This window comes from Notechis scutatus, chromosome Z (assembly GCF_049901735.1).
Source record: "Notechis scutatus isolate UNSWTSFEM ecotype Mainland chromosome Z, rNotScu1.2, whole genome shotgun sequence".
In the NCBI taxonomy this organism is placed as follows: Eukaryota; Metazoa; Chordata; class Lepidosauria; order Squamata; family Elapidae; genus Notechis; species Notechis scutatus.
Genome location: NC_142025.1, coordinates 7049876 through 7063243, shown reverse-complemented (window position 1 = coordinate 7063243; position 13368 = coordinate 7049876). Strand labels below are relative to the sequence as shown.

Here is a 13368-nt window from a genome sequence, read left to right as displayed (position 1 = left end):
TGTGTGGGTTCAGTTGTACATTTGTTAAGGGGCCAATTAATATGAGGTAGATTAAAGTCACCAAGAAAGATAAAAGTGTATGGGCAGGATGCTGCCCATGTTAGTAGTGTATTTAGCTTGTTTGCATGTTCGATGTCATAATCAGGGGCTCTGTAACATAGTAAGAACTGAAATGTGATATTTAAGGACAGTTCACAGACGATGGTCTCAGGAATAGCAAGCTCCTGGGTAACTTGGATGTTTTTTAGATGTAGGGACTTTTTATAGAAGATAGCAACACCACCTCCTCTACGAATTTCACGATCTGATCGGTAAACATGATAGTCTCTTACAGTGGTAATGGAGTAAGGGAGAGAGGTGTTGAGCCATGTTTCACAGACAAATATAATGTCGAATGTTGCCGTATGTAGTAAGAGGAGAAATTCAGGTATTTTATTTACAAGGCTTCTTGCATTGAGTAACTTGCATTTAAGGCCAGTTGTGGTTGGAATAGAGGTAGTTAGGGGTGTGCATGCCTAGTTTTGAGTGATGTTGGATTGGATGGGGTGGGGTTGGATGCGGAGTTGTGGGTTGTGTGACTTTCTTTTAATGGATGCGGAGTTGTGGGTTGTGTGACTTTCTTTTAATGCAATCAGCTCTGTAGTCAATTTATAGGTCCTTTTCTCCATTGTCTAGACAGTTTTTGTGTTCTGCGCAGAGTTCACGGAGGTGGATTCTTTGCAGTATGGATAAGTGTGGTCTTGAGCGAAGTTTTTTTGTGGTTGGGATTGGTTTTTGCAATGGCATTTATTGTATGAATGAATATGCGCTTGCTGGACTCATTTTTGCATACAACTCTACAAAATCTTGCGGCCACAGAGCCGTCATTGTATTTGTACCCATGGCCATCTCTGGTTATTTCAATGATATCTTCAGGAGAGATGTTTGTTGTATTTGAGTTGCTTATGATATCACGAACTTTGGTGATGTCATCTGATTCGTTGGTGTCTTTGAGACCAAATAAGATGGCATTTGGACGTTTCTGTTCACGTTCCATGGTGTCTCTGATGAGTAAGGAGATATTATTTGTGGATTTATTTGAAGGGATAGTAATTGTTTGTGGCTGTGGTTTGGTGGTTATTTTTGGTTGTAGTTGTGATTGTAGTTGAGGTAGTGGTTGTGGTTGTTCTGGGATTTGATTTTGAGCTGATAGGTACTCATTTATCTGTGCTGTATTTTTTTTTCCAAGAGAAATTAGGCTTGCTTGTATAGTTGATTAGGCTTGCTTGTATAGTTGATTAGGCTTGCTTGTATAGTTGGATTAAATGAATTAAATTAGCCTTTCAAGCTTTCTAGAAGCTCCCCTCCATCATAAAAACACTCAAGGTCAGTTATGTGTGTGGAAAGGCCCTTATCCTCCTTTTCTTGATCAGCCATCTGAACTGGGCCAAAGAAACAGAAGGACAAATAGACCTTCCCACCTGGCATTTGCCAGATGTGCTGTAAGTCCAAAAGTTGCAATCCCAACATTTCAGAAGGGGGTGCCAAATTGGGAACAAGCCTGCTTTGGAATCAATGTATACTGGGATAGAAAGGAGAAGCTGTCTCCATCTATCCTTACATAGACAGAGATAAAAGGCCAGTATTGGGGAACACAGTGGAAGATGCCTCCTTGTGCTATACATAACCACCCCAAATCAAGATGGAAGCTGAGCCAGGCTGAAAGGGAGGAACCAAAGTTTTCTTTGAAGGTTTCCATTGGCAGGAATAATTCTCCATTTCCTTTCAGCAGTTTTTCCTTTTTCCAGTATAGGAGTCGGCCATCAGTGCAACGGATCCCTTACAAGAAAGTTTAGAAAGTTTATGATGACATAACTTGATAAGCAGTAATGCAAATGCAACACAATTCTCTCCTAGTTATATATTAAAATCCAGGATCCACATTATTTGTTCAGTTTCCACCTGAGTGCTTTTCGATGTTTAGGAACAAGGTGAATTTCAGCCTGAAGGAGAGTCATTACAACTTATTCTAACTTCTTGTGCTCCAGGTTTCTTGGGAGTCCACCTCCCATAATGCTCCACAAGGAGTTGTAGGAATTGGAGTCCTGGCACATCTGGAGAAAGTTAGGAGTCTGCATTGAAGCATTTCTCTTTTTCTTCATTACCCTTTGAAAACATTTATAGGTGGTTCACACTTAGGACCAGAATTTCTGTTGCTAAGCAAGCTGATTATTAAGGGAATTGCACCTGGTTTTATGAACTTCTTTGCACAGTTCTTAAGTTAATCACACATATGTTAAATCCACTTTCCCCACTTGACTTTGTCAGAAAGTGGCTGGAAAACTTGCAAATGGCAATTGCATGACTCTGGGATGCTGTAACCATTGTAAATACTTGCTAGTTTGCCAGTGTTCAATTCGGGATCACATAACTGCAGGGACACTGCAATGATCTTCAGTGTGATGATGGGTGATAATTCACTTTTTTCAGTGCCACTATAACTTCGAATGCTAGATAAATAAATGGCTGTGAAGAATACCTATATATGTAACCCCATGGTATAGATTGAGGAATGACAAATGAAGAACTGTGTAATCTTAAAATGTGGGATATAAACCTAACTAATGTCCCATATAAATACATCAATAAATAAATATGTTTGATCTTCCTCTTTTTTCCCTCGTTTTCTCAGAACATAGTTGAGTCTCCTAACAATATCTCTAGGACAGCAGGCTAAAAACCATGATTTCAGTTTTCCTGGGAAACTGAACTGATGCATGACATCTAAAGATGGTTGACAGATGGACAGAGTGAGCTCCCGTGACTTGTCTCAGCTTTTGCCAACCTAGCAGTTCGAAAGCACTTAAAAAATGCAAGTAGAAAAATAGGGACCACTTTGGTGGGAGGGTAACAGCGTTCCAGGCGCCTTTGGCGTTTAGTCATGCTGGCCACATGACCACGGAGATGTCTTCGGACAATGCTGGCTCTTCAGAAACGACTAGCACGTGAATCTTAACCTTTTAACTTTCTGTCCTCTACAAACGTTCACTTTGATAGCCAAACATGTTTAAGGCAGATGAAAAGCACTACAGGTTGACTTACAACCATTTGTTTAGTGACTGTTCAAAGTTACAGCAGCACTAAAAAAAAGTGACTTATGACCATTTTCAAACTTAACGACCATTCCAGCATCCCCATGGCCATCAAAATTTGTGTGCTTGGTAACCGTTACGTATTTATGAAAGTTCCACTCTCCCGGAGACTTCCAGTGGCAAGGCAAGGACGAACAGAGGTGCAGAAGCCCGCTCGTGGTTTCAGCTAATCTCCTCTTGTGGTTGGTGCGATCCTTTGAGGGTGTTCGAGTCCCAGAGAGACTCGTGCCGGTGTGGGGAAGCTTCGGGCTGCAGTGTGGGGAAGGTAACCCCCCTGCAGCGAAGAGGAAGCCCTCCAGAGCCCAATGAGCAAGAACAGGCTCCTGTCAATGGCGGCTCCGAAGCCCGGACTGCCACCGATGTGAAGAAACGAGTGAGTGACAGTTTGTGAGATTGTTTGGGAAGAGAGTGGTAGAGAAAGTTAGCGGCAGAGAGGAAGATTGGAAAGTTACAGACTGGTATTAGGCTGTTACAAGTGTTACGAGCATCTGCCTGGAGCCCTAAAAGAAAGCGGCTAAAAGCGAAGCCGAGACAAGTGAAAGTGAATGGGCTCAGCAGACAGAAGAGAAAGTGAGGACAATAAAGAGTAAAAAGGGAAATCTATGAGATTGGGAGACTAGCATCTGGAAAGAGCCTGGAAGCCATGGAGGGTTTAGACTATTCTATTTGATTTCTATTTGGGCAGACCTTATCAAACCGGAGAAGGGAAGAAGAGCGAAGCCGACGGAAAAAAAGATAGCGCGGCGCCATTGGCGGTACTTAGAAACGCTGAAGTGGTTGCAACAATATAACTGATTTAACTGATACAATCTACTTAACAGACCTTTGGGAGAATACTGAGAATACTGATCTATTCGAGGAGGCGGCTTATTTGAAGAAAACCAGGATAATTGAACTTAGGAACGTTAAGATTGAAAACAAAATTGGAAGCTTCTGAATGAGTGGGAATACCGCGTAACTGTAGTTATTATTCAGCAATTTTCCCCCCTCACTTCCAGTGTGTCTGGAGTGAAAGCTCTTAAATTGAGAGACGGAAAACCAAAATCCTACCTCTAGATTTCCCTCCTTTCTTCACCATTTACTCTCCTTTTTTTTTTTGTATATATTTGATCATTTTTTTCTCTCTTCCTTCTTTTTTTACTAGTTGGTGTTATGATGAATTATCTCTCTTTCTTTATTTTCTCTTAATAATGATTATAAATATGCATATTGAGTAAAGGAATATTGACTGTTGTATTAGATTGTAAAATAATCGAATTAACTGATTTAATTGACGTATTAATAATAGAGATTGTTTTATTTTGACCAGATATATAGGGGAAATAGTAAGAACATTAAGTATTAGTTAATTAATAAGTTTAGGGTTCTATATATTATTATTACAAGTTATTGTGTGACTATAATTACGAATGTAATATTATCTGTGTTCAAGAATATTTAGCATTTAAGATAAAATTAGATAAATATATATACAGATTTATAATATTTAGATATAGCTGGATTTGATATAATATTTATTATATAAATATTTATTATATAAAGTGAAGTATAGAGGTGGAGTACAGATCATACAAATTATATATTTGATTTAGAACCAGGATCTATAATATATACATTCCAGTAATCAGTTAAGAATACAGCTACCCAATAGATAGATAGATCAAGTAATTAGATACCGGTCAATTTTATCATAGAGCTTATAACACTGAATGCTAATTTGGGATAATATACTTAACATAGTTCAACCACAAAAACAAATCTTAAAGGAAATTACTTCCACAACTACTACAGCTTTAAAAACTGGAAGGAAGGTCACCCCAACACTAACAACTACTTTGGCAACAACTTCACCCATGGCACAAAAAACCATAGAAGAAACATTACCAGTAGAGAAACAAGCCAACATTTTGAATGCCAACATCCAAGCAATGTTTTTGACTTTACAGGAATCAATGACGAAGCTGCAAGAAACAATGATGAAAAACCATAATGAGACGAGAGCAGACATTAATGAATTAAAAGAGGAGATGGGGAAATTAAAGGCAGAAATGAAAGCGGACATCTTCAAAGTAGAGGACAAAGTCGGAGTATTGCAGCAGACCTTGGAGAAAAATGAAGCAACAATAAAAGAGGTAGAGAAAAGGTCTGAACGAACGGAAAGGAAATTAGAAAGGGTGGATGAAGAATTAAAGAATGCGAGCAAAGAAATGGAGGACTCACTAGTCCTCCTAGAGATGGACAAGGCAGCTACATACCTGAGATTCCAAAATGTGGTGGAATCAAAAGAAGAAGACTTGGAACATCTGATGGCGGAAATACTGGCTGGATTATTGGAGAAGGACAAAGATGATATCCTAAGGGAGTTTGATGAAGTTTATAGGGTCAGTACCAATTATGCGAGATGCCACAAATGCCCAAGAGAAGTCCATATACGATTCACGAGAAGAAGTGTCCGAGATATTATTTATAGAATCTCTAGAGATGGAACAATCACGTACAAAGGTAAAGAAATTGCGATCCTCAAACAGATACCCAGAAGAGTAAGAGAACAAAGGCGTGATTATAAGTTTCTAGCAGCTTATTTAAATCAGAAAATAATTACATTCAAATGGCTTATCCCAGAAGGGATGTTAGTGTCTTGGAAAGAAAGGAAAATTAAAATAGATTCCTTGGAAAAGGCTCAGGACTTCTATGAATGGCTGGTGGGTCTGGAGGATCAAAGCAGTAGGGAGGAATTAGAAACAAACTCCCAGGAAGATCATGGTGGACACAAAAATAAAGATGGAAATCAAGGGAATACTCATTTACATCAGGAGATAGAAGAAACTACACATTTTCAGACACAAGGAGAGATCGGAATCGTTACAAGACAAAGAGCGAAACAGAATTAAATAAATGGAAGAAGAAGAAAAATTACTATCAATTAATATAAATGGTTTAAATTCGATGATAAAAAGGAAAAGGATACTAGCTAAATTAATCAAACAAAATGCCGATATAATATGCCTAGAAGAAACTCATATAAAGAAAAAAGATGAGAAATACTTAGAGTGCCCGAAATTAGGGAAGCTATTTACTGCACCAGCAGATGAGGGAAAAAAGAAAGGAATTGCTGTATATGTTAAAGAGGACTTGAAAGCAGAGTTAATATGGTCAGATTTGGAGGGAAGAACTCTGGGTTTGCAGATCTGGATCAACGCCATCCCAATTCTCTTAGTGGTAATCTATGCCCCGAATGGAGATCAAAAAGAGTTTTTTAAACATCTGTATGGGAAAATGGTAGGATTGGAAAAAAGAAATATTTGTATCATAGGAGATTTCAACTCTATTGCTGATTATCAAAAAGACCATAGTAACGGGGGGAAGAATAAAGGGGGGAAAAGAGAGCTGCCTAAGATTTGTAGGGAAATGATGAAGGAGTTAAACCTGATTGATATATGGAGAAGATTACACCCCGAGAAAAAACAATTCACATTCTATTCAAATCCCCATCAAACATGGACACGGATCGACATGGCATGGATGAATGGGGAAATAGCAAATGAGACAAAAGAGGTGGAAATTTTACCTAATGAATGGGCAGATCACAATCCAATTCAGATAATATGGAAGGGTAGGGCAAAACCAAAGAAAAGATGGATGTTACATACCCAATTAATAAGAGAAAAAGAATACATCAACAAACTTAAGGAGGAATTAAAATATTTTTTAAAAGAAAATGATAATGGAGAAACCACGAAACAAAACATTTGGGATACAATGAAGGCAGTAATAAGAGGTATAACAATCTCTCATAATGCCAAGAGAAATAAGGAAAAATATGCCCAACAAAACAAATTACAACAAAGAATTAAGGAACTAGAAACTCAATTACAGAATACCCCAAAGGATCCAAAACTGCAAAATCAGTTAGTGATAGCTAAACATAAATTGAACTTAACTGAACAAGAGAAAATGATTATGAATTTGAATCTGACTAGACAAACTTATTTCGAGCATGCTAATAAGCCAGGAAGATGGCTATCTTATAAATTAAAAAAAAGGAAAGAAAAGAGATTGATATATCAACTAACAGACAGTAAGGGGGATATACAGCAGGAGATAGAACAGAAAAAAGAAACCGCCCATAAGTATTTTGAAGATTTATATAAAAAGGAAGATGTTAATGAGGATAGAATAAGGAATTATTTAGATGAAGTGAAGGACAAAGCAATTGGGGAAGAAATGGTAGAACTATTAAACAAAGACATTACTTGGTTGGAATTGAAATCAGCAATAGAGAACCAGAAAAACAACAAAACCCCGGGCCCAGATGGGATTCCAGGGGAGCTGTACAAGGCAATTGCAGAACAAATTGGACCTCTTATGGTAGAAGTTTTTAACGATGTTTTATTGGCAGCCAGGATGCTGGACTCATGGAGGGGGGCACTGATTTCGCTGATCCCGAAGGAGGATACGGATCCCAGATATATAAACAATTATAGGCCGATTTCACTGTTAAACACTGATTACAAAATATTCATCTTTATTATAGCAAACAGATTAAAAAGAATGTTAAATGTGCATATACATGAAGACCAAAATGGATTTCTCCTGACCAGACAAATCAGGAACAATTTAAGAACAGTATTAGATGTCCTAGAATTTTATGAAGCTCACCCCGAAAAACAAATTGCACTTATGTTTTTAGATGCAGAGAAGGCTTTCGACAATTTAAATTGGCAATTTTTAATCCAAAAAATGTATAATATGAACCTAGGTACCAAATTTGAAAATATTATAACAACTATTTATGACACACAACAAGCTAGTATTATAATAAACGGGGAATATACTTGCCCATTTAAAATAGAAAAAGGAGTTAGACAGGGCTGCCCACTTTCACCCCTGCTGTTCATATTATCATTAGAAACATTATTAACGCGAATTAGATGGAACCCAGATATAAAAGGATTAAAGGTTAAGAAAGAAGAATATAAATTGCAAGCATTTGCAGAAGTTATGATCTTTTTTATTGAGGAACCAATAGATAGAGGACAAAATTGATTAATGAATTAGAACAATTTGGAGCAGTAGCAGGACTAAAAATTAATAGGAAGAAAACTAAATTAATGACTAAAAATTTAACAGAAAAACAGAAAATACAGTTAGAAGAAGTTATGGAAATACAAGTGACAAAGAAAGTTAAATACTTAGGAATATGGTTGACAGCACATTGCAAGACACTCAAAGAAAATAACTATGACAAATTGATGCAGCAGGTAAAGAAGGACTTAGAATCATGGGGTAAGCTCCACCTTTCATTACTAGGTAGGATTGCTACCATTAAAATGAATATTCTTCCTAAATTTTTATACCTATTTCAGACGATCCCAATTAAACTACATACATTTTTTTTGAAGAACTCAACAAAATAACTCTTAAATTCATTTGGCAAGGGAAAAAACCTAGAATAAATGTAAAAGCAATGCAGGATATGAAGAGCAGGGGAGGATTGGCACTTCCAAATTGGGAGTTGTATTATATTGCTGCCTCTTTAGTTTGGTTGAAGGAATGGGTGAATTTAACCAACAAGAGAATATTATTTTTAGAAGGCCATGATTTGCAAAGGGGGTGGCACACTTTCCTATGGGATGTAGGGAAAACTAGTCAAAAATATTTCCATAGACATCTAATCAGAGACTCAGTATTAACTAATTGGAAGAAAATATGGAAAAAACACTATATAAAACTACCAATCTGGATTTCAGCAATGGAGGTGATGATTCACCCAAACAATTTGGATATCACTAAAATGATTAAATATAAGGACCTATTGGACACACAAGGAAATTTGAAATTGAGGCAAGAACTTCAGGAGCAAGGACAAAAAATTGATCAGTGGGCATACCTTCAAATTCAAAGTAGATACAAACAAGATAAGAAAGAATTCGGAATCAACAACAAGCTCCAGCAATTAGATAAAATTTTATTAGGATCAGGCAAAAAAAATATAACAAAATTTTATAATTATTTATTAGAAGTTGAATTAGAAGAAGAAATTGTAAAAGGGAACATGATTGCCTGGAGTAGGAATGTAGGACGCAGCATCACCTTAATGGAATGGGAAAAGGTCTGGGGTAGAAACAATAAGATCAGAAAATCGGTAGCATATAAGGAAAATGCCTATAAAATGTTTTATAGATGGCATCTCCCTCCTTAGAGGTTAGCGAAGATGCACCCCAAAATGAGTCCAATTTGCTGGAAATGCAAAAAAAAAGAAGGAACCTTTTTCCATATGTGGTGGTCATGTATAGAAGCCCAAAGTTATTGGAAGAAAATCAAAATTTGGCTGGAAGAAATGACAAAAGAGCAGATCGAATACAAACCAGAGTCCTTCTTGTTAGGGATCTTTGACAAACAAATTTCCAAAAAAGTGAAATACATAACAATACACATCTTAACAGTGGCCAGATTAGCCTTCGCCCAATGTTGGAAGCAGCCTCAGGCACCATCAGACGAAATGATCATCCAAAAAATCTCAGGTTGTGCAGAAATGGACAAACTAACTTTGGCACTAAAAAACAAAGATACCTCAATATACTACGATAGCTGGAACTGTTGATACAATTGGATTGACCAAAGATAGATTTTACACTATAAGGTGAAAGAGGATAGGATAAATCTATAGCAGTGATATATAGATATATGTAAAGATTAGGTGTGTGTATATGGCATAAACTGAGGGTTATGGGGAAAAAAAGAGATCTTACAAACTGTGGAAGATGAGAATGTTTTAAATTGCTTTCTATTCTTTCTGTCTATTTTCCTTTCTTTTTTCTTTCTTTTTCTTTCATTTGTGTTGTTGGTTTGTTTTAATTGTAAAATTAATAAAATTTATTTATAAAAAAAAAAGAAAGAAAGTTCCACTCTCCCAGGGTCACATGATCATCTATTGCAATCTTCCCATATGGCTTCTTTCAATGGGGGAGGCAAGATTTGCTTAACAACTGCCTGATTCACAACTGCAGTCATTCGCTTGACAGCTGTTGCCAAAAAGGTCATAACATGAGGTACAACTCACTTAAAAACTGCCTTGTTTAGCAGCAAAAATTTGGTCTCAGTTGTGGTTGTAAATTGAGGACTACCTCTAGCAAGCTCTGCTAAAAAAACAAGCAAACATTTCTGCTGGTAAGAATCGTCAGCAAACAAGTTAATTTGCAGATGATGCAATGTCTTTATTTATTAAATTAGGTGTTCCTACTCCTGCAAGGACAGAACTCTTGGCAGGTTTTAAGAAATAACATTAAGCAACTGTGGAACAACAGAGAAAACATCCATGAAACGAACAATTCAGAACTGAAACAAAGGGAGATTTACATACAATGGCATTATTTGGAAATGATGATCTTGAGAACCAGTTTGGCATAGAGGTGAAAGTGTTGGACCGAAGCCCAGGAGGCAGTTAGTTCCAGCCTCCTTAAAACTTGGAAGCAAGCTGCTGGGTGAGTTTGGCCATCTCTCTCTCTCTCTCTCTCTCTCTCAGCCCAGCCCACTTCATAGATAAAATAGAGACAGGCTATGATGTCTGAATAGAAATTTAAGACAGAGAAATGGAAAACTATATTGGAAAAAGGCAGTGTCAGATCATTTTGTACAGATAATTCTTGACCTACAACCATTCATTTAATGACCAGGTGAAGTTAGAACAGCACTGAAAAACTTATGACCTGTTTTACAACCTTCACAAGCATCCATGATCAACATTTGGATCAGGACCCCTCCAAACTTGGCAATTTTAAGACTTGTGGACTTCAACTCCCAGAATTCCTTAGCCAGCAAAGCTGGCTGGAGAAGTCTGGGAATTGAAGTCCACGAATCTTAAAGTTGCCCAGTTGGGAGACCTCTGATTTGGATGCTTGGCAATTGGTCATTTATGATGGCAACAGGATCCCAGGTCATGTGATCTGCCATTTGTGATCTTCCCAGCCAGCTTTTGACAAGCTAAGTCAATAAGGGAAGCTGGATTCACTGAACAACTGCAGTGATTCACTTAACAATCATGGCAAAAAAATTGTTAAATTGGCTGCAACTCACTTAACAACTGTCTTGTTTACTAACATAAATTCTGGTCCCAATTGCAGTTGTAACTCAAGGACTATCTGTACTGCTATTCAGAAAACCCCTTGGCTGCGTTCCTTAAGTCACCAAAAACTGAATTTAGCTCAAAGGAAAATTTTAATATCCTAAGTATGCTGAGGTTTCTACTTTTCAAATTTTCTGGGACTGTTCTTCAAAGAACAGTTATTTTTGAATTCTTTATCCAGGTTGATGAACACAAGATCTTCATTTTTTTTAAGCACCTCCACTTCTAGCAAAAAAATTCAACCTTGAATGTCTACTCCACAGCATGTTACTGTAATTAAATCGGATAACTGAATCAACCGTTATATTCTGATTACTTCTGTCGGCTTAGTACTTTAAAAACATAACAGGAACAGTTCTAGATACTTGTCCCTTACCTTTTCTCCTATACAGAAGGAATTGGGTTCCTAGGAACCATTTAATTGCAAATCCAGGTAGTTTCCCGTCATGCCAGATTTTTCTTCTGTTTGCTAAGTTCCTTAGTATTCTGCTTGGATTTGGGAGCGTTCAAAACCTCTCCCTTTTTTTCTCCAAATCAATAAATTAAAGCAAACCCCAGAACAGGATTGAACAAGTATGTTCAATAGGAGAAGAAACATTTATTACCTATTGCTGGTTATCTTTAAGATAACCGGCATCTTTAAGATGCCAGAAGACTCACAATGGTGCCTTTGAGAACAGGTAAGGAAAGAATCCATTCTTATACGTGTTTATCCAGAAACAGGTCTTTCAGTGTTACTTGGGACTTATTTCCTGCTGCGGGGAGAAGTTTAACATGAATATCCGTGTTAAACTTCTCCCTGCAGCAGGAAGTAAGTACCAAGTAATACTGAAAGACCTGTTTCTGGATAAACACACATCGGAATGCATTCCTTGCCTGTTCTCAAAGGCACCATTGTGAGTCTTGTGGCATCTTAAAGACTAACAGACGCATAACATATGGCCCACTGCATCGGCTAATTTTTAAGATGGCACAAGAAGTTTCACCATACAATTTAATGAAAAGTTGCCTTTCGCAGTGTAAAATGCCTTCTTCTTGGGGAACAACGTGGAATTTAGGAATGCCAGATTGTCAGACTCTCAGTTGCTTCAAAACATACCTGTTTTAAACACAACAACATGGGTGTGCAGCTTTTGTTTCTCTTTCAAGGAGTGATATTGCTCCTGGAGCTGGTTCACGTCCATCTTGCTGGGCGGCCTGGAACTGTCTGTGGCTTGCTGGTTCGATGAATGACTCACTAGAAAAATGCCACTCATGTATTTATAAGCCTTCACCGCCTGTTCCCATAAGAAAGACAAAACGAGGCACAAGCAACGTAGTTCCCTCATCCTGGTACCATTGGAGAGAGGTTGTTCCTGGGGATCTGGCTGAAAGACTGTTGGTTTCATTCAGCAGCAATATGCGCTTTGCTCCAGGTAAAGCAATTTTGCTGAGCACCTGAATGCAGCTTTAAAGACAAAAATGCTCTGGCTTGAACTGTTGTTGATTTAAGACTAAATATAGGGCATGGTGCCAAAATCCTACACGTTGCACAAAAGTTCATCTGACGTAGCCAGGTGCACAAAAAGCCGGGATGCTGGTTGACGTTACAACTGCAGTTTATTAGAGAGGCGGTGTCCAGTCTCGCCAGAGACTTTCTGTCTTCCTTCTTCTTCTTGCATTTTCTTCTGTTTATTTTGAGCGATTGATTATACACCCTCAACTTGATTGCAACTCCTAGTGACTACACAGATGGGTTTTAAAAAAATATTTAAATAAATAAATTATTTATTTCTATTTTGTATTAGTATGGTTGGGTGTACAGACACCCAGGCGTTTAGATTGGATCTGGCATTTTTGTCACCCTGTCGAGTCCTTCCCAGATGTTGTTTAATGATATTTAAAGGTATTGTAACAATATCTAAGCTGTTCCGAGTAAAACCGCCTTTTGCAATTAACTGATGGTAATTTTGTGAATGCCAATGGCGTTCAAGTGGCGCTCAGAATGTCTTGGGATTGTAACGTGCCTATTAGGACTGGTATTGTTTTTGCTTTCTTTGGAAACTTCTTATACTTGTATTTGCAGATCTCTCTATTTTGGGATTTTCTCCAGTTTCTTCCAGAGGTGGGTAT

General features: G+C 37.7%; 1 protein-coding gene and 1 long non-coding RNA gene across 2 annotated transcripts in view; both read right to left on the bottom strand.

The window, feature by feature from the left end:
• CZH9orf152 (chromosome Z C9orf152 homolog) overlaps nt 1-12821 on the bottom strand; it is a 29829-nt gene extending 17008 nt beyond the window's left edge. Inside the window, exon 1 of the mRNA XM_087946401.1 lies at nt 12356-12821. Within this exon, the coding sequence (XP_087802527.1) occupies nt 12356-12644 (289 nt within the window). The 5' untranslated portion in view covers nt 12645-12821. The remainder of the gene's footprint in view (nt 1-12355) is intronic.
• Nucleotides 10328-11995, bottom strand: LOC148128761 (uncharacterized). Its single transcript, XR_015745806.1, has 2 exons — nt 11633-11995; nt 10328-10698 (listed from the first exon to the last, which is right to left on the bottom strand). It is a non-coding gene; the product is annotated as an uncharacterized LOC148128761 (long non-coding RNA).
• Nucleotides 12822-13368: the final 547 nt, after the last annotated feature.